At 37.8% G+C, this 22,413-nt stretch overlaps 1 protein-coding gene across 1 annotated transcript in view; it reads left to right on the forward strand.

The window, feature by feature from the left end:
- Nucleotides 1-22,413, forward strand: part of LOC127630272 (1,4-alpha-glucan-branching enzyme-like) — a 234,992-nt gene that overhangs the window by 148,816 nt on the left and 63,763 nt on the right. The window contains exon 13 of the mRNA XM_052107764.1: nt 19,427-19,611. Coding sequence (XP_051963724.1) covers nt 19,427-19,611 — 185 coding nt within the window. The remainder of the gene's footprint in view (nt 1-19,426; nt 19,612-22,413) is intronic.

Consider the following 22,413-nt stretch of genomic DNA (forward strand, 5'->3'; position numbering starts at 1 on the left):
AATGCCTATAGTGTCAGAATTTAACAGGGACTGATAAAAAATATAATCTGATATAGTTACAATTACATTGCGATCTTCTTTAGATTTTTCACTGAACATAATTGTTTTATTATGCACCATTGCGCGAACAGACAGGCGCTCCACTTCTTTCAATCCGCATCAGTTCGGTATTGTACTTCCGCATAAAAATCTATAACCGTTCGCCCCTCTTGTTCAAAATAAACTCTCCTAGCGGGTAACACTCTCGCTGATGGTGCTGTACTGTTCTTCCCTGCCCTGTGCTGCTGTTTATCTGTCTGAAAATTTTCACCTGCTAGAGGCCAAAAGTGTGCAAGGGATGGATGTTATAGAAAGAAGGTGAGAAATCACAAAACGTAATGTTACCAAATGCTACAATTTACTTAACTGTAATACAGTAATACATATACAGAACAACCACTTTTAGCGTTTGAATCAATCATATCTCTCATTAAACACTGTGTGAAATGTTTATTTTTGCTTTATTTTATTCAGTTGACATGTAGGAGTTGATAACGGTTTGCTTAATAATCTCATTCTATATCTGGATAATTGCTGCAATATCATAGAGGATACATTATTTCTATGATATTGTGTTATATTAGTTTTGTACAGTATTTAAACTTAGTAGCCAAAATACTTGGACATCCGTGAATGAGAATAAACTAGGAATGTGTTTTAGTAACAATGCACAGTACTTTAAAGATGATTTAGAGACATTTAGAATATTACAAATGGCTATTTCTATTTAAATAACATTGTCTGTTTGTCCAAGAATCGTCTCGCAGCAATGCAGGTCTTTGGCATTTAGATGCTGCTAGTTTAGGACCTGTGAGGAGTCTGTTTCTCAAACTGTTGTCTTTTTGTTGTGCATCTGGGCCATCCACTTCCCTCTCTATCCTGGTTAGAGATTATTATTTCAAAACAGTAATGCATCTTCATCTCTCTAAAACAATAGACTTTAGGAGAAAATAGAATTTCAGGAGAAATGTGTTTTAGTTTTGCCTATTTTTAAAACCAAAATTTGACTTGCAAGTGTAAATCAACTTGTAATAACTCAATACCTCAGTAAATGGGGAAAAGCCCCACTGTATTGTGATTTCCGCATGGTAACGCAACCATTTTCAATTGTTCTAATAATAAGAATATTTTCTTGAGTACCAAATTAGCACTTTAGAATGCTTTTGTAATGAATAGGTGACAGTATATGTTTGCCATCACGGTTAAAATTATTTTTTAATAAATATCACTTAAAACAATTATTTCAAACCGTAATAATAATTTGCAATTAATGATTTTTCCAGTATTTTTTATCAATTTAATGCAACCTTGGTGAGAAGTGTATTTAGTATATATAATTTCATTTTTATTAAGTAACTTGTAATGACTTGAGTAGTTTTTCAGCAAACTACTTATTTACTCTTACCTGAGTCATAATATTTCTGAGTACTTCTACTTGTACTCAAATGAATTATTTCTTCAGTAGCAGTACTTTTACTTAAGTAAAACAAAACCACTGGTTTTATGGCATTTGTACAGAACACTCTGTGCTGCATGAAAAAATAAATCATGTTACAACATATTGTTATACTTGCACAAAATATCTTACTGATTGCTGGGCTAGTATTTCAAGTAGTTTTTCATTCAGGGAAAGCTGTTTATCCATGTCACGAAGCACAAAATCATTTCCTAAACAAATGACTTTGGGCCTGTATTGATAAGAGTCATGATTAAGGCACGATTAACCACATTTTCATTATAGATATATTTAATGTTATCTGCAGCCCATATAAGCTATTAAAGTCTGTTTATTTTCAACTCTGAATGTGTGGCGTGTTTGTGTAAGATGGAAAGGGAGGATAAACTACTAAACTGATTGGTTTCTGACAACAAGAATGTATGTGATTCAGCTATTGGTCATCAGAGCATAATCCAGAATCACATTTTAAAAGATCACCTCATCTGGCTCTGTGTTTGCCTATGCTAATGGCTGCTCGGGTTTTTCAAACAACCTTGTTTCAAGGGCAGCTTGCGGCTATGGGTAACGCTGTAAATTGAAAGCTGTTTAAGGCAGTTAAGAAAAAGCAGTTTAACACCTAGGTTCCTCCCCTAGAACGCAGCTTAATGTGGTCATGATATGCATAAACGCAGTTCTTTTTGAGTGCGCAGTGCGTGAAAAGGCCGGATAACAAATGTCATAATATGGAGCCAAACAAGAAGTTAACACAGATAGTACACTATAGTTAACACAGATAGTTTACACTATAACCAGTGGTGAATTCTCAGGGCCAGCAAAGCCTTCTCTGCTGGCCTAACTTGCCAAATAATAAATATTTTTCATTCTCAATCACCTTTTTGCCGATGTATTTTTAATCGCTTTCCAATCTTAATTAATCTACAAACAAATAGAGAAAAACAAAACGTTTATCCAGTCAGAATTTATTCCTTGATGATTACAAGCGAAGTGTGACACCTGTTTCACAAATCACATGCCTGAATCGGCACGTCAATTTGAGCTCCACCCCGTCAGGCCTTCAGAATTTCCACAGAATCCCTCAACATTGCAAAAGAATGGGCAACTTAAGTCAGATTGTCAGATTCATCAGCCAATCAGATTGATTTATTTGTTCTTGGTGGGTGTGATCTTTAGGATATGTCCGGGTCGAGGCCTTCTAGCTGGCCTTGAGTGATGTAATCACACTTTAAGTGATGTACATAATTCAAGAGCGAAAAGCATTAGATCAAGCTGACTGACGAGTTGGCTATCAGTGCCACATCACCATTGAGAAAGAAATCCTTATGTATTTAAAAGCAGATGATCTGCATGACTGTGTGATTGCTTCATTTATTAAACCGGAAAGGAGGACTGATTTTCACTTCAAGTAAATTGGTAAGTGCTTTTTGCGTTGCTATAGCAACATCAGGAGTTTTCTAAGTATAATTAGGCTGCTTGAGTATTCAGTGTCAGATCAAGTTTTGAAAAGTAGTGCTGCATTCCATTCAACTCGGTAAGTCAGATTTTACAATTTCATACCCTAACCCTAGGCTTGCTTGAGCATTAAGTGTCATTTCAAGTTCTACTTTCGTGCGTGGACGTGTTTTTAAAATGTCAATTAGTATTACTAGTTAGCTGCGAAATAATGTATGATGCCCAAAGGTATAGGGTGTCTTATTCATTGTGAAACTGTGCTTTCTTGAATTACACTAAATCACACTGAAGTCCTAGACTGTAAATGCACAGCCCGCCTCTGACTATAACCTATACCAATTTATACACACCACTGTAAAATTTTGAAGCCATTTATTAATCTTAATAAGTCTAAAGATCTGCTCTGGAAATGCTTGGATTTGGAATTATTTGGATTAACTTGGACTGAGCACAACAAAGCAGACTGAACGCAGACAAGGCCTGAGCACGCTATATGGTGCGGTGTGTAAAGTTTTAAAATGAATTTCAAGCAATCAGCATGCTGAATTGAAAAGGATTTGAAATAATCAGTTTGTGATGTGTTCAAACTTAATTTGGAAGTACAATTGGAATGAATTTGTCAATCAATGCCAGAATAATGGATTTTAACACTGTGCCACAGAGTTTTTGAAGGAATGCATTCAGCTAGTATCAGCTTTTGAAAGAACCATGGCACCTTTTGAACTTTGAAAATGTCTGACTTAAAACAAATATGTCTGAGGAAACAACTGATAAAGAAACTATTGAACGACAGGATTTGGGTACTTGTGAAGACTCTCCACAAAACATGGAGGCAATTAATCAGATGCGGGCAAACAGACGAACATCATTAAAGAATTGTTGGGAGATGAAATTAACATTGGTGAAGTAAGACAACATTTGGTGAAATATAGGAAATTATTGGATAATTTTAGGATGCGAACAAGTCTTTTCAGTGTTTATTGAGTGATGATGAGCTTAAACATTGTCACTAGAAGTGGTATCAGCCAAATATGCATGCAATTCAGGATTTTCTGTCAACTTCTTGGTTCTCAAATACCACAGGAACAAAGATATTATTGATGATGATGTTACTCCCGCAGGCAGTGTTTCTGCAGTGTCTTGTAGATCAAAAGAGAGCTCACAATGTTCACACTTATATGCCTTAATTGCTCTGAAGATGTAATATGCTATGCTAACGGAGAAGCATGCGCTAGAGGAGAAAGAGCAGATGCTCAACCGGCAGAAGGACCAAAAATCGGAAATTGGAGACTGAATTGGTGGCTCCTACTGATAAACTCAGTGGCTTGAAAGCAGTAGATTCACAAGTAAATCCTGTAGATAGAATGAATGAATACTTAGAAAAAATCCAAGAAGCTTCTGTTTTGAAAAAAAAAAAGGATAACAAGTGGAATCAGTGAAAGGCAAGATGGAGATACAAAGTGTGCATACTAAAGAGCCCTTAGCCACAAAGCATTCAATGGTCCTGAAATGAAAGGAGGATTCCATTTATCAAATGGATATCAAATCTGGGCCAGTCAGTTTAGATCCAAGCTCAATAATGTCTGCTTAAGTGGAAACCCACACAGTCTATTCAGAAAAATTCAGTGAACCTCCAGTGAACCCAACACCTTTACAAGACACAACACTGTATGATATCTTACAAAAGTAAAATGATATCATATCCTCTATTCTCGAACAGACACTTAAGCCCTCTTTGCCTCCTAAGGAAATGAAAGTCTTTAATAGTGACCCATTGGAATTCAGAGCATTTATGAAATTGTTTGAACATGTTAATGAATGCAACATTGACAATGCCCAAGACAGACATTTTCTAGAAAAGTACACCAGGGGGCAAAACTTGCCTTCACATGGACCATGTAAGGGGGTATCAAAGAGCCAAAATCCATCTCAATGAACATTTTGGCAATTAATTTAAAATCTCTAATGCTTACATAGAAAAGTCCTTGTCATGGCCAGCTATCAAACCAGAAGACCCATAAGCTATGCAATCATTTGCTCTGTACTTTAGAGGTTGTTATATTGTCATGGAAGAGATAGCATTCATGGGAGAGCTGGATCTTGCTTCCAATCTAACACTTCTGATTTCCAAGTTGCCTTACAATCTTAGAGAAAGATGGCGAACAGCTGTTTTGAGCTATTGCAAGGCCAGATTCTGCGACCTTGTCAAGTTCATTGAAAAGCAAGTCAAAATATGAACAGACCCTGTGTTTGGTAATATACAATATCTGACAAGCCGAAAAATGATTAAGCTAAAGTCTACAGTCAAGGCTTACAAGCTAAATCCTCAATTGTAAAATCCTCAATTGTACTACATGCACAAAACACCAAACTTGTAAAATCTGCAATCAAAAACACAATGCAGTACTTCACTTAGGAAAAGTAGACAAAGGAACAACAACTGGAGAACAACATCCTGAATGTGCCAAACAGGCAGTCTCTTCCAACACTTGTGATCATATTGGGGCCGGTGAAAAAAAAGGTGTATTAGCAATTGTGCCAGTGAAGGTGAAAGCAAAAAAAAGGAAGCAAGTTAGTACAAACATACACATTTCAGGATCCTGGAAGTTCTGTCACGTTTTGCACCACAGCTCTCATTAATCATCTTGGCATGACTGGAAGAAGATTTTACTGCGAGCCATAAACCAAGAGAAGACAATGATTAGTCATGTGGTATCTAGATTAGAGGTTTGTGCACTACATGAGAACAACTTCATTACCCTTCCAGATGTGTATAAACAAACTTCTATGCCTGTCAACAAATACAACATTCCAACCCAGAACGAATTATCAAGATGTTCTAACCTGAAAAGAGTGTATCTTCCCACCATCGATGCATCGTTAGCCTATTAATTGGCACTAATGCTTCCAAAGTTCTAGAGCTCTGGTAAATAATCTACAGTCAGGGAGATGGACCATACGCTGTGAGGAGATTGCTTGGTTGGGTAGTTAATGGTCCACTGAGAGGAAAAGGTAACGTGCGTGTGATGCCAATACTTCAGTTCAAGTCAACCAAATATCATTGGTATGTCTGAATGACTTAATGGTATCACAGTATATTTCTGAAATTAGTGAGAAAGCATATGAAGAGATTAAAGAAATGTCTGTGGAGGTCAAACAATTCATGAAAATTGTTGATGATTCTGCCAAAATTGTATATGGACATTACAGCCTCAAATGACCTCAAATTCAAATTAGCATGTTGACGTTTTAAAGTCCCACTCCAGTCACTGGTTTAACCTCTAAAACCCATATTTGTTTATCAAAATTGCATATTTAAAAGTTTTTTTTTTTTTTCATGAAAATAACCTATTCATGCCTTAAAATGGCTTAGATATAACTACACATTTGCCTAATTTAGTATGTGCGGATCTATGCATATGCAAATTAGTTCCCGCCTCCATCTCCACTCACCTCTGCACAGCTCACCTGCAGCTTGGGCTACCTACTCACCTTCAACTCTGTTCACAATAAAAGTACTAAATGCAAGTATATCCGATTAATTCAGCCATATGTATATGTTCGAACTGACTCGAAGAAAAAGAAGAGTGAATTGTAAAGATAAACATCCAGATGTGCTGTTAGGAAGAAACACTTTGAACACCATAGGAAGTCTCTGGAGAAATGCATATCTGTTCATCATAACTAATATCATAATATACAATATGTATATGTTTTGAGTAACGTTTGCTGTAACTTTCTTCGTCAACATACCCAAGCCATAATATCATTTCCTGTCAGCATTTGACATGAATCATCATGTAACTTGGCATGCTAACGTTGGCTAACTTTATCTAGCACACTGCAGATTTGTTGGACACAGTCAAAGGATAAAACACAAGAAAAATAAACTTACCGGTTGACCAAAATGTTGGCTCGTAATCGCTGTGTCCCCAGGATAAATTGTTGGAACCGTGTTGGGATTAGCTTAGTGGCAAAACCCAACTGTTTTTGGGTAACATTTTCAAAACAGTTCTCTGGAAAATGATTACCGCTAACCCGAGTTTTCTCTGGAAGTTTTGCTGGGACATTACGATTTTTCCAAATAAACTGCACCCATATATCTTTGAATTTCAGATACTTTGGTAATACATGAAGGCTCACCATTTTTCATTTCGCAACTTTCCATCCGAAAACACAACATGTCTTGCAAAACACTGATACGTAGCTATACCTGGCTTCTCCTAATACACCGCTATTGATATGGAAAGCCCCACCCCACAAGTTGACGGGATTGGTTCCTTTGTTTTGTGACGTATGAAACCCTGGCTGTCTGAATCCGTGTTTTTGAGACTGTCTTTGGTACACTGTAGTTCCAAGGCGAATATGCTCAGCCATGGCGTTGACTGCTGTTTTCACTCATGGTGTGTCTTCTAGCATATACAAAAACTCTATATGGACATGTAAATAAGGTTAAAAACTTGATTTTCACTGGAGAGGGTCATTAAGATTTCTGTGGTGAGAACTGAGCAGTATTACAGACCTGAAGTGATTGATACAATCTTGTCTAACTTCTATGTGGATTACTGTTTGAAGTCTGTGGCCATAGAAGAGGAAGCAATATTGCAGCTGCTTGCAAAAGAGGAGGAATTCACCTTTCCAAATGGGTAAGCAACAGCCGATTGGTGCTGTCCAGCATCCCAAAACCTGATTAAGCCAAGGAGGTAAGAAACCTAGACCTGGAGAGAGACAAAATTCCATTTAAACTAGCACTGGGAGTACAATGGTGTGTTGAAAGTGATACATTTACATTCAATGTCACAATCCAGCCACAACCACATACTAGGCGCGAGGACTACTGTCCATGGTAAGTTCAATTTATGATCCTCTAGGGTTTCTTGCTCCTTTTACTTTACCTGCTAAGCTGCTGTTACAAGAACTTTGCAGAATGAATGTCAGCTGGGATGAAGAGATATCAAAGAGCTTAAGTGATAAGTGGATTAAATGGAAATACGATCTCAAGCAAATAATCAACTTCCAAGTAAGATGAAGTATAAAACCCAAGCACTTTGGCACTCATACACAAGCACAACTTCATCACTTTGCTGACGCAAGCGAGCAAGGAAATGGAATTGTGAGCTATGTGAGACTTGTAAATGAACAAAATGCAGTACAAGTTACCTTCCTGATGGAGATAGCTTCGGTAGCCCTCTGAAGAAGATGACATTCCCAAGACTGGAGCTATCTGCAGCAGTTCTAGCAACTAAAATAGACAAGGTAATCAAATCTCAGATACAACTAAACTTAGGAACTTCCATTTTTTGGACAAACAGTGAATCTTTATTGATATATTATATACATTCATGGCAAACCGAGAAGCAACAGAACTGTCACAATGGAAATGTGTAGACACAAAGACTAACCCTGCTGATGAAGTCTCCAGAGGTCATAATGCAGAAAAGTTTTTGCAAAACAAAAGATAGATTCATGGTCCATATATCCTTTGGAGAACAGAATGGGATTGGCCCTCAGTAGCACATATAGAAACCCACTATCTGTCTTAGGAAGATCCAGAGATTAAAAGAAATCAGTTGTAAATGTAATTGTTAAAGATGAAACCAACCCTGCAGACAAACTGATGTCTAATTTTTCAAGTTTTCAAGGACTGAACTCAGTCACAGTAGCCTGGTACCTGAAGCTCAAAGAAGCCTTGAGATGTTTGGCTCTCAAAAGAAAAGATCTAATGTCAACAGTCAGTCCTTCAAAGCCAGCTACACAGGGCATGATAAAAGAACTACAGCAAAAGATGAAGCTGAGTAAGACCATACTGGGTCATATAGCCTAAAAGTTTCAGACTTGTAGATGGCTGAGCAGTCTATTATCAAGTACATTCAAACAAAACATTTTGCAGAAGATATTCCCACGGTGAAGTCTAAAATTACAAGTTAGATCCAATGTTAAAGGATGGAGTTCTTCGAGTAGAAGAATGTCTGTCCAAACCAACTCTTCCAGAGGAGGATCTGTTATTTTGCCCAAGCATACCCATGGATCTACACTAATTCTCAAGCACATACATGAGAAATTGGGACATGCAGGGAGAAATCACATGCTCTCTGAAGTTCGTAAGAGATTTTGGATCATCAATTCCAATTCTGCAGCATGTAAGATTACAGCTGACTGCATTGTGTTCAGAAGAAACAGAGCCAAAATAGGACAGCAGAAAATGGCTGAATTACCACAAGAAAGATTGGTTGCTGATTTACCCCCTTTCAATAATGTGGCCGTTGATTATTCTGGGGCCTTTAAACATAAAAAAGGACAAACTACAATGAAATGGTATGGGGTATTTTTCACTTGTATGGCCAGTAGAGCTGTGCATATTGAATTTGCTCATTTACTTGATACAGACTCCTGCACCAAGGCCATTAGGTGCTTCATCTGTAGAAGAGGTCAAGTAAAGTACATGAGGTCTGAATAATGGCACAAGCTTTGTGGGTGCAGATAGAGCACTGAGAGAGGCCCTTGCTGTTCTCAATCAAAACCGCTTTCGAAAACCTTCATCTTGGAATAGAATGGAGTTTTAATCCCCCAGAAGCATCTCACCATGGAGGGCTATGGGAGCGTCTGATCAGATCCACTAGACATGTACTTCTCTCTGTTTTAAAACAGCAAGAATTGACTGAAGAAGGACTGCATACTCTGTTATTTGAAGTAGAGGCTATTGTAAACAGTCGACCAATATCTAGTCTCTAATGACCCTCAGGATTTAGAGCCTGTTTTCAGAACCACATTCTACTTTAAAAAATCTCAACCCGTCTTTTCACCTGCATTATTTAACATTATTTAATTTATTTTGCTGTCCTTTTCTGCATATCGCTGCCCCCTTTGGCATATCTCAGCACAGTTTTGTGGCCTGTTCTGCATAACGCAGCGGCTCATTTCAGCTTAAGCCGGCCCATCTGGAAAAGTCCCGGTTTTCCCGATGGCCAGTCCACACTTTGATGATTTTGTAGGAGCCATTTATTAATCTTTTGATTGAATTATGACTTTGTACTGTATTTCTTGAGTTGTGTGCCCTCTGCAGGACAGATGATGCCTTAAAACCCCAGGTGTTGCTTGCTGAAGAGGTGGCCTGCTCGGAGCACAAGTTCTGAGCTCACCTTCTGCTTCAGTTCTAAATGTATTACACATTTTTTCCACCCACCTTTGAGTTTCTGTGGTGTGTGTGTGTGTGTGTGTGTGTGTGTGTGTGTGTGTGTGTGTGTGTGTGTGTGTGTGTGTGTGTGTGTGTGTGTGTGTCTCAATTAGGAATCTCCACTGCCAGCATTAGGGACTTAAAGCACAGTTATCTGAGTCTTTGAAGGGCCACTGGTAGACGCATCTGACCACCTTTTAATGAACCAATAGCAGTTACATTTTCTACTTTTGTGTCATATTCCAAGCTTGTAACTTATTTTTTTTTTTTTTTTTTTTATATATATAATTATTGTTAGGCTTTAAATTGCTTTTGTCAAAAACTTTTAATCTCAGAAGTGAGAGGAAATATTTTTTTGCATTACAGTAATTAATTTTTTGCATTTTAGTAAGATATCAGGCATTGACCCTTTGCTACCCTAAAAATGTTACTGACCAATCCAACCTTAAGCCAAGCACAAACTAAATGACTTGCAGTCGGCGCCCTGCGACAAACAGTCTTTTTTTTCTCTCCCCTTTTCTCTTCAATTTCACATGCTCAATTCCCAATGTGCGCCATTCCTCGTGGTGGTGTAGTGACACACCTCAATCTGGGTGTCAGAGGGGTGTCATGAATCTCAGTTTCCTCCACGTCTGAGACAGTCAATCTGCGCATCTTATCATGTGGCTTCACACAACTCAATATGCGCCCCACCGAGAGTGAGAACCACATTGTATTAACAACGAAGAAGTTAACCCAACATGACTTTACCGACCCTAGCAACCAGGCCAATTGGTTGCTTAGGAAGCCTGACAGAGTCACTCAGCTCACCCTTCCAACTGATTCCAGGTGTGGTAGTCAGCGTCTTTACTTACTAAGCTACCCAGGCCCCCAACAAACAGTCTTTTGTCATTTTGATGTGCACACTACACAACTGATCACAGACTGGGTGTATCAACTGCCCAACCATTCTTCCACGACTGAGACCCTGTGTACAGATGTGTTTTGGGTGATTCGATCACAAATGTGCAAGCTAGAAACATCACCGTCACACCTGGCAGTCTCTTTTGACCACTTGTGTTTGGTTTTTGAAGGGACTGTCTCTGATTTCATAAGAACATTTACATTTAGTCATTCAGCAGATGCTTTTTTCCAAACTGACTTACAAATGGGGAACAAATCAAGCAATTTATTGTACAAAAGTCAACAACATCTTCAGTATCGCATTATCAAGTTCTCAAAGTGGCTAGAGTAGTATAGAAGATAGCGTGTATGAAAGACTTGGTTAAGTGTCTCTAAACAGATGTGTTTTCAGCTGGTTGTGAATGTTGAGATCGCGTGGAGTTTGGAAACCCATTCCACAGAGAAACAGAGAAAGTGAATGATCGTGAAATGGACTTTGTGTCTCAGTATGTGACAGGACTACCTGGCGCCGCTTGTTCATTGACCATAGAGAGCCAGTTGGGACATAGACCTGGAGGAGTGAAGTGAAGTAAGATGGTGTGTTCCACTGGCTGTCCTGAAGGCCAGAGTCAAGAGTGGTGTGATTATAAGCCTTCTTTGGCACTTCTGCATTCTGGACCATCTGCATAGTCTTAGTCTTGCTAGCTTGGAGGCTAGCTAACAGGGCATTACAGTAGTCCAGTCTTGAAATGACCAGAGCTTGGACCAGGAGCTGTGCAGCATATTCACACTGGAAAAGTCTTTTTTTCCTGATATTGTAAAGCGTGAACCTGCAAGACCAGACGTTTGTTGAGATGTATGCAGTGAAATTAAGCTGGTTATCTTCCACCAGTAAGCTGTCCTGGTTGGAAGTAGTGTAGTGAAACAAAGATGGGCATATATCAATCATTATGTCTTTGTATTATGGAATGATAATAAAGCAACAAAAAGTAATGGAAGTGAGTTATTTTAGTGCAGTACCTGTAACTGAGCTTCTGATGTGTGTGCCCCTAATATCTGTACCTGCATGGTGATATCAGAGACACTGAAGAAAGTTCTTGTGCATGTTCATGTATTTGCTTTTTTAAATGTTCTGATTGTACGGTTATTTCCCTTTAAATATGCTCATAACCATCAAAGCTGAAACTCTTGTTTTATTAGGCAGTGCTCCACTGCTGCGACAGTACTAGCCCAATGTCTGATTGTTTGAAGTGGACAAATCTCAAAACAGTTTGGATCCTGTTACAGCTGTCTTTTGCAGCATCACGTTTGAAACGGATTGCCAAAAATGCATCTTAAAATTTAAATTTTAGGCCAGGGCTTAAAGGGGTCAGTTGGGGTAGGGGGCTTTAAATGTGCTTAATGGACCCTTTTACAGACTGTGATGGCCACGTCCACACTAACACGTTTTCGTTTGAAAATGCATCTTTAACTCTTCGTTTTAGCCTTCTGTCCACACTGAGATGGCTTTTTTGACAGTGAAAACTGATGTTTTCTTTGTTTTGTTTTTTTGGCTGTGGTCTCATTCTGCGTTCATTCACAGATATACAAGTTTACCCTGCAATAGTTTTTGCATTTCAAACCTGGAAATGTGAAAAAGGTCCATTGTCATGAAAATTACAAAATCCTAATGGTCTTAAATGTATGCTTGCTTCATATCTTATGCAAAATATAGTTTCTTTCTTTTGATTTTTGGGTGAAATATGACCCAGACATTTCTTGACAGTTTTCGTGAAATTCACCCATCTATAGGAGATGGAACATCTGGTATATTGCACATCATGTGCTATATACATTTCATGCTGTGATGATAGGAGTACTATATGACATGAATATACTCCACATTTACATGAGAAAAACATATCCAAAACCTCACATAAACCAATGCAGCAAACAGACATTATTCATCAAATGAAGTTGACTTTTTGCTTTGGGAAGTTTGTAGAAGTTGGCACACTGGCATCTTGTGTACATCTCTAGATGTAGAGGGAGAATATTCTACCTGCTGTGAATGTTATTGTTCTAATTCCCTGGTTATCTTCCAATTTCCATATTTCGGGGATATAAAATCATTGCTCCATCTAGGGATTAGCCAGTATACAGATTTTTCTTTCTTTGTCAGTTGCTCCAAAACCTAGTGAGCTGCCGATGGAGGCAGAATTTTGAGGAACCGTAGGCACGCTCCTGTTCCCAAAGTTAGGCAACTTACTTGTTCTGCCTCCTAAGATGCCATGTTTTGGTCAAATTCTAAAGCTGAATCACATGAAACCTTCACAAAAGTCCAAGATGGTGGACGAGGCGAGAAACTAAAATCAGTCATTCAAAACTGAAAAGTATAGAAAAAATTGTTCAGACCCTATCAGAGCTCTACCGTATGATTACTTTTTCAATAAAAGAATAAGTAATCAGATTACAATTTTATAGAAGTAATAAGTAATTAGTAGTGGATAACTTGTTTTGAGTAACTTACGCAGGGCTGAAACCGTATGTAACATTTGCCTATACAGTGATCAGACTAACTGATTTGGACTGCCACCAAGAGGGGTGTACCAAGTAACTGTAAAAAAGCATGACACACGTTTTGTGACTCTTCAGTAACATTACCAAAATGGATGAAGAAAAACTTGTCATCAAAGTGGAGGAATACCACTCTTGTCTGGTGTGCCACCTCCTCGACATCATTGGTTGGATGCTGCCTAAAGGCTTGTTCAGTCTACACCAACAAACTGCAAAATTTCAAATATTAGAAATTTGGTTGTTGGATGTAGAATGTTGCAAAATTTTCACTCTAATCCAGCAAATCCCAACTACATGTTAAAAGTGTGTGTTTGTTGGGGCAGCTGCCTATGTACAGTTCGGCAGCTCACTAGGTTTTGAAACAGCTATTATGTGTACTCCCCTTACTGTTTGCTTAATATTTGACACTTATTTTACAGCTACTTAATGTATTTTAGTAGAAAGCGCTGTCATTCCTTATCCGTTCCACTTCATCCAGGAATACATTTTTATGTCCATGTCCCGTTGCTTTTCCTTTCTGTCCTTCTGAATAAACAACTTGCCTCATCACCATTGTTTTGCCTCTGTTCTCTTGCTCGTCAAAGTGTCTCCTCGGAATTAAATTACCCAAATGTTGTTTTATGATGTTGTCTTGTCAGCTGACGATGGATTCATTCTCATCACTCGGCTTGACAAGACTGTCACATCAACCTCTTTCTCATTTATTCCGCTGCTTACTCTCAGCTTGCAAATATATTCCCTCACTGTCCTCTTTTAGATTTGCTTGTGAACTCAGCGGCCATCTGCTCCAGACTTGAGCTCATTGGTGACATCATCGTCCCCTGAAAGTTCTGGAATGCAAACACACTCAGTTGTTGTGAGCTTCAACTGAGCTCTTGTGAAAGGGACAGTGTTTTTATACACAACTGAAAAAGTCGACATGAGCAGATGTCTAAAATTTGAACAGTAAAGGCTTGTTTACACCAAATCTAGGGCTGTTCTCACAGAAAGCATTCTTGTGTCTATTTACGCTTATTATTATTATTATTATTATTATTATTTCTCTTAGTAACGATGCAGTCTATGGTTGTCTTTTGACCATTGCAGCACATCTTGCATTTTGTTACAGCGATTTGCACCATAAGTGGCATGTTTTAAATACCGTGTCAATTCAACTTTGTATCTCAAATCATTCTATTTCATTGCACTATGTATAATTGTTTGTTTTTTTTTACGCTAAAGTATGTCCTATGGCTGCATTCACACAGTAACAGAATACGGCTGTCAGGTCTGTTTGGTGTTAAATGCTGTTCCATTCATACACAGTTCCGTAATGAACCCCATTCCATATCCAAAGTGACTACCTTATATTTACATGCACAACCAAGAGCAAGTTCTGGTGATGTGTGCTAACTGAACAGAACCACAGTTGACCATTACTTGTCTTTCACATAATTTACATATATATGACATAAATGAATGTTTTGCATTTTTTCCTGTCGATCACAAAAATTTGAGCTGTCAACCTGCCTCAGGTTATGAAAAATGGCAGGAAATTATACAGTCAAAGAGCAAGACAAATCTCCTGTTAAAGGAATTTGTCACTCTCAAAAAAATAAGTTCGCCGAGACGCATATGTTGTGGTTTTGGTGAAAAACAACCTGAAATTTAGATTATTTTATAAATTTTTTTTTTTTTTTTTGTGAAAATGTTGACTTTTGTTGTGCATTCATGAGTGCATTAGCTTTGGCTTTTGTTGACGTCATTTGCTTTGACATTCTTTGTGTGTTCATGCATTCACTGGTTTTTGCTTTGATGAAAACTGGCTTTAGTGAGTAATCTAAATGGATTTACTTAGCAATTGCCTGGGAACTTAACTACAAACTCCAACATAACACATGGTTTACTCATGAATGCATCCCGGCAGCAGTGAAGCATCACCGCTCACCTGTCAATCAACCTTTGTGCTAAAACAAGAGTTTAAACTTTGAACTTTACGATTGGCTTTAAAAGAAAAAATCAGTTCAATCAGAAAATTTAAAAAAGGGAATACATGCACAATCATGAGAACTTCACAGACCTTCTTCAGTGTACAGTATCTACAATGCCTAAAACATTTTTTGTATTTAATTGGTGCCATGTGGTGACACAAACAATATGTAGAATATTCCTTGCATTAAGCCACCAAAACAAGTTTTCTTGGGTATTCTGGCAAGTTGCTAGAGATAGGGTTTGTTTACATTTGAATTTTTTGAATTCAGGAACATTCAGTTTCAGTCTCTTGACTCATTTGAATATTCCGTAATCTAAGTTCATGGAATTTTGGTCACTTGTTGCTAGGCATTGCTAGGCTGTTCTAGCTGACTTTTAAGATGTTCTGGATGGTTGCCAGGTGTTTCTAGGGTGTTCTGGCAGAATGCTATGCATTGCTAGGGATAGGGTTTGTTTACATTTGATTTGTTTGACAGTTGGAGTTTGAATTAACGAACATTCCATTTCAGCCTCTTTGCTCATTTTAAAATTCTGTCAACAAAGCCGTAGTTCACCCAAAAAAGAATTCCTCCGAAGGCATGTGCTTGGTTGTACATTCATAAATGCATTGACTTTGGCTTTTGCATTTGTTGAGTCCTTTTGTTTGACGTCCATTGTTTGTTCATGAGTGCATTGGTTTAAATTAAATGGTACTTGGCAATTAGCTGGGAACTTAACTATAACATGATATATATATATATATATACAGGACTGTGCTTGAGTCTTAGGCACATAAGATTCTGCACAAAAAACATTTGTCTTAAGATGGTTATTTATATTTTCAGCTTTAGTGTGTCAATAGCAAATATAAATTTTTAGACTGCCAGACATTTCTTTTGCAATAGAATGGAAGAACAGGGAGCCCTGCAACAGATGACATGGTCCCTACAGAGCCCCCCACTGAACATCGAGTAACTGAGATTACATATACAGACTGAGACAATTGAGACAACCAAAATAGATAGAAGAACTGTGGCAAATTCTCCAAGAAGCTTGGAACATCCTATCTTCCAACAACCAAGTAAACTGGTAAAGGCAAATGTGGTCACACCAAATATTGATTTAGCTTTTTTATGTTTACTGGACTTTGTATGACGTTAATTAATAAATGAAAACTATTATGGCATTATTTTTGCCTAAAACTTTTGCACAGTAATATATATATATATATATATATATATATATATATATATATCTTCTTCTTTTTTTTTTTTATAAAATAAAAATTCAATGAAATATTTATGGCCAGTACATTTTCTGATATCTACCATAATGGGCAGGTGTAGCAAAAAGTTAAATTTTGACTCTGAATTGTTGTAATATGAGACCTGCTCCATCATTTTCAGCACTTTGACCTAGACGTACATTTATTGTTTTATGCACTAAAATAAAAAAGAACCTCTCAGCCAACATTTAAATGATTATATATCATCAACGGTTTGGTGTAGAACAGAATAATTGTAGCATAAGGAAGAGACTTTCCTTTTTAATTTTGTGCTTAGAAACTTAAAAATGTTTGTCTTAGAAAGAAATTTACCCACAAGAAACTTCAGCAAACTTGGCAAGTTCTCATACTTTAACAATGTACTGAGAGACCGCAAAAGACAATCCTTCAGACAAGGTCATTTTGCGTTTCATAATGCATTATTCAGTCCTATCTCTTAGAAAAGTATAATGAAATGGGGAGACAGTGTTTCTTTCTGTTTTTCGGAAATGTTATGAATATAGGTCAGTGAATTTATTTAGCATTCGTTTGTTAGAAGGAGAAAAAAAACGCTGTGGGAATAGATCTTGAAGATGCACACTTTCCTTGTCTTGGCTTGGTAATGGCAGCCTGTTTAGCGAGCTCCTTTGATGCGAACGCTCACTGTAGGGGCTGGTTTGGAAGCGGAAAGGTAGTTTTGAGGTGAGGGCAGTTCACAGCAACTTTCCATTGCTTATAGAAATCAGACTGCCTGCAAAGAAGATCTTGTACAAAACAAATTTGGTACCTTTTAAGAGGTGGCTTTTTGAAATGTTGAAACCTCTAAATGATCAATTATATATTGAATGTTGAGATCAGGAATAAAAGGGTGCTGTCTGTTTGTTTGTCAACATCAGATGACTATATGCTAGGTAAACTTGTCATTGCTTGTCGTTTTAACAGTCAAAACATTTTATTAGTGTCAATATTTGATATTAAATTGGTTTCATAAAATTGCTGTGGAACGCCCTTCCTCTTACATGATGCAGTATTTGTGCAAGCCTTAAAAGGGTGATTTTAAGAAACAGGATCATACATTACAAAGCAGCAACAGCCTTTCAAATTAGTAACTGGTCCTTTTTATGCAACATTGTTAAAGGCCCGTTCACACCAAGAACGCTAACTATAACCATAAAGTTTTAAAAATGGTTGTAACTGTAATAGAATAGCGGCGTCTACAACTATAACGATAACGAAACTGAGGAGCTATATAGTATGGATCACTTTCAGAGCAATTTTTCTAGCTGATAAACAATAAAAACATTGACAGCCAAACAAAATCCATTCAACTTTAAAGGGCTCGAACCCAAAACGTGCTTTCATCTTCAAAATAACACATTCCAGCTCCGGATCATCACTTATTGCACACACAAATGAATTGGAAACTCCAGCTGAAGAACAGGCAATGTTTCTTTTGCTTTCTCCTTCAGTATTAACAGAGATGAGATAATGAAAAGCTAACGCAAGCTGGTAGCATACAATTACCTCAGGTATCCAGCGCAAATATTTTACCATGTATGTCTATTGGATTTTTGGTCACTTGTTGCTAGGCATTGCTAGGCTGTTCTGGAAGGTTGCTTGGATTGCTAGGGATAGGGTTTGTTTACATTTGAATTTTTTGACAGTTGTAGTTTGAATTAACGAGCATTCCATTTTAGCCTCTTGTCTCATTTGAACATTGTCAATGAAGCGATAGTTCACCCCAAAAAATGTATTCATCTAAAGGCATAAGTTTTGGTTTTGGTGAGAAACAACCCAAAATGTAGATCATTTTTTGTTAAAATTTTGACCTCCGTTGTGCATTCATGAGTGATTTGGCTTTCATTGACGTCCCTTTTGTTAATGGCCGTTGTGTGTTCATGAGTCCATTGGCTTTTGCTTTGATGAAAACTGGCTTTAGTGTGTAAATTAAATGTATTTAACTATAAACTGCAGCGTAACACATGGTTTACAAATTGAAAGAGTGATAACCTATCTAGGCATTTTGTAGATCCTTTTGTGATAGGTGTAAGTGTCGGGTGTTAGTGTTTGGTGATATTTTCATGCATTTAAAGGTTAAACATTCTTTCAATACAGGGATAGTTCCCCCCCCCCAAAAAAAAAAAACAGAAGTCCTCTGAAGGCATATGTTTCAGAAACAACCTGAAACTTAGATACTTTTTTTTTTTTTGTTAAACTGTTATTCATGATTCATGAGTGCATTGGTAAATGGTCTGCACGTATATAGCGCCTTTTTAACCTTAGCAGTATTCAAAGCATATTACACTGCTTCTAATTCACCCATTCACACACCAATGATGGCAGAGCTAGCCTACCATTGGGAGCAACTTGGGGTTCAGTGTCTTTCGGCATGAGGAGTTGTGTGGGCCGGGAATCGAACCACCAACTCTGCGATTATTGGACAACCCACTCTACCACCTGAGCCACAGCCACCACATTGGCTTTGGTAGGCTATTCTAGCTGATTGCTAGGATGTTCTGGGTGGATGCTAGGGTAGATAGACAGACAGACAGACAGACAGACAGTAACTCATGTAGGTTTGGAAGAACATGAAATTAAATACTTTCTTTACTTACTTTCTATAAAATCTTCTCTTTTTTGTGTTTAATTCCAGGTAATGAGTTTGGTCATCCAGAATGGCTGGATTTTCCACGAGTCGGCAACAATGAGAGTTACCATTACGCCCGCAGACAGTTCAACCTTGTGGAAACAGATCATCTGCGATATCGGCAGCTGTACGTTTTCGACCGGGACATGAACCACACAGAGGACAAGTATGGCTGGCTGGCTGCTCCCCCGGTGAGAGAAAAATCCCGCTCTACATTTCCCTGCTTTTACTCTTAGTCTTTCTACCCAGTATCATTAAATACTGCTTGCTCATCTTCCTTTCTTCATCTGGTTCTGTGTGTTCTGTGTGTATCACCACTGTTTGACTTTCTTTTTCTCCATTTTCATGCTCTCTATCTCTGTTTGCCTCTCGTTCTAACTCCCTTTATGTTCAACATAAAAGCATCCTACCATCACCAGAACATCTGCCATTCCACGAAAACAGCTATCAGTCCCTAACCAGCCCTGCAGTCTCATTACTCTCTTGCTTTTTAAACAAATTTCCACCTCACCATATGGAAGATATGTGAATGAGAGTCATTACCTGAGAAAAAAAATAAGTTGGCTCATATTGAGGTGTGATTCCAACTTCTACACCACCATAAGAATATGAATAGTTTGATATACAGCTGTCAGATATGAAAGAGTAAATATTAATAGTATTGAGTGCATATTTTAAAGGAATATTCCAGGTTAAAGCTGCAAAGTTGTCTAAATCATTCTTTTGAGATGGGACCATTTTTGGGGGGCTGAGGAACTTTTTTTTTTATGCATTATCATAACTAATGTTTCTGACAGTTTGAAAGATCGAGTATAACTTTACTCAGACAAGGTTAGTAAGCTTTTGTATTGTAAATATACTTCTATTTTAAATCGTTTTTTACAGACTGATGGACGAGTCAAAATTATTTTCCGTTTGAATCTACAGCTTGTCACAGGTTCTGTCGATAGAGCTTAACTTGTTTTTAGCCCTCAATATTATTTCAACAGTTATTGGTGTACTAGTCTGGGTGGGATCAGGGCACTCATGCAAACAAACAGCTGAATTGGCAGAGATCGTATTAAGATTACAAGCTGTGTATTACAAGTTATACTTCCTTGTATGACTAATAAATGTAAAACTATCGATTTAAAGTTGTTGATTATAAGTGTAGAACAGGGGTCATTGGCATGCAGAGGCTGCACCTGCATACAAGTAACAGCCAAAGAGGAGTATTTTATTTACTTATATGAAGTTCCTCGCACCTGCATGCACACTTGATGTAAACTAGAAGATACTGCTATCCATTAGAGATTTTCAACCCGGCATACACACCTCTTAAACCACAATGACAGTGACTCTTCCTTACACAAATTAACCAAGGTTTGAATATAGTAATATTGTTTTAACAATGGTTGTAACCATGTTTTGTTGGAAACAATGCATTTACTATAGTAATCTTGTTGTAGCATTACTGTAACTATTCTTTTTGGTACAATAGTATTGATATGTAGTAGTTACCCTGGATTTAATATAGTAATATTTTAGTAACCATAGTTGCAGTAATTGTAGTTAATTTTGTGGTTACTATGGTTTTAGCTTTTGTCACAGATTTTTACCATTGATATCTGATTGGTGGGTCTTTCTCTTCAGGATTCACAAATTCTGATATTAAACATGACTTAAACATTTTGAAATAAAGCAGAAGCATATATAGTTGCAAGGTAAAGGTTTTTTGGTCAAAACTTGTGATAAAATGTGATCTCATCTTCAAAGTATACTTCATACAAGTATAGACAAACACAATATGCTTAAGGTAACAACACACAAACAATTATAATCTCTCATGTCTTTATGTAGCACATCCCATTAAACATTGGTCAAGCCCCTTTTGGTAGTGATAACCTCAAACAAGCGTGTTCTGGTAGCTGCGGATTAGGCTTGCATGACGTTCAGAAGGAATTTTGGACCATTACTCCTTACAGAACTGCTCCAGCTCAGCCATATTCTTAGAATGTCTGGAGTGAACGGCTCTCTTGAAGTCATTCCCCAGCATCTGTATTGGGTTAAGGTCTGAGTTCTGATTGGGCTACTCCAAAAGGTCGATTTTCTTTTATTGAAGCCATTCTGTAGTGGATTTACTTTGATATTTAGGGTCATTGTCCTGCTGCATCACCCAACTTCTACTGAGCTTCAGCTGGGGCAGAGACACACTGACGTTATCCTGTAGGATATCTTGATAAACTTGGGGATTCATTTTTCCCTCAATGATGATATGGAGTCCAGGCCCCAAACCAGCAAAGCAGCCCCAAATCATGATGCTCCCTCCACCGTACTTCACTGTTGGGATAATGTTTTCATGTTGGTACGCAATGCCCTTTTTATGCAGTGCATAGTGCTGTATGTTCTTCCCAAACAATTCATTCTTGGGTTCATCAGTTCATAAAACATTTTCTCAGTAGCATTGTGGGGTGTCAAGGTGGTCTTACGCAATCTGCGGGCATGTAGCATTGTTTTTTTTGGAAAGCAGCAGCTTCCTTCATGGTGCCCTGCCATGGACACCATGCTTGTTTAATGCTTTCCAAGTAGTAGACTCATGAACAGAGATGTTAACCAGTTACAATAATTCCTTCAAGTCTTTAGCCGTCACATTAGGGTTATTTTTTACCTCATTGAGCATTCTCCAGTGTGCAGGTTGAGTCATCTTGGCTGGACGGCCTCTTCTTGGTAAATTAGCCTAAGTACTAAATCGTCTCTATTTATAGACAATTTGTCTAACTGTGAAAAGATGCTATCTATGCTCTTCGAGTTAACATTGTAAGCCTCTCCGGCTTTTCCTGCAACAATAATTGATTGTAGGTCTTCTGAGATCTATTTTTGCGAGACATCCAACGTCAGCAGTTGCTTCTTGTGAATAGCAAACTTAAAATGTCTGAGTGCTTTTTATAAGTCAAAGTGCTTTTTATATATCATAAGTATAATTTAACAAAATTTGCTTTTGTTGACGAAATTTG

The sequence above is a fragment of the Xyrauchen texanus genome, chromosome 36 (genome assembly GCF_025860055.1).
Source record: "Xyrauchen texanus isolate HMW12.3.18 chromosome 36, RBS_HiC_50CHRs, whole genome shotgun sequence".
Lineage (NCBI taxonomy): Eukaryota > Metazoa > Chordata > Actinopteri > Cypriniformes > Catostomidae > Xyrauchen > Xyrauchen texanus.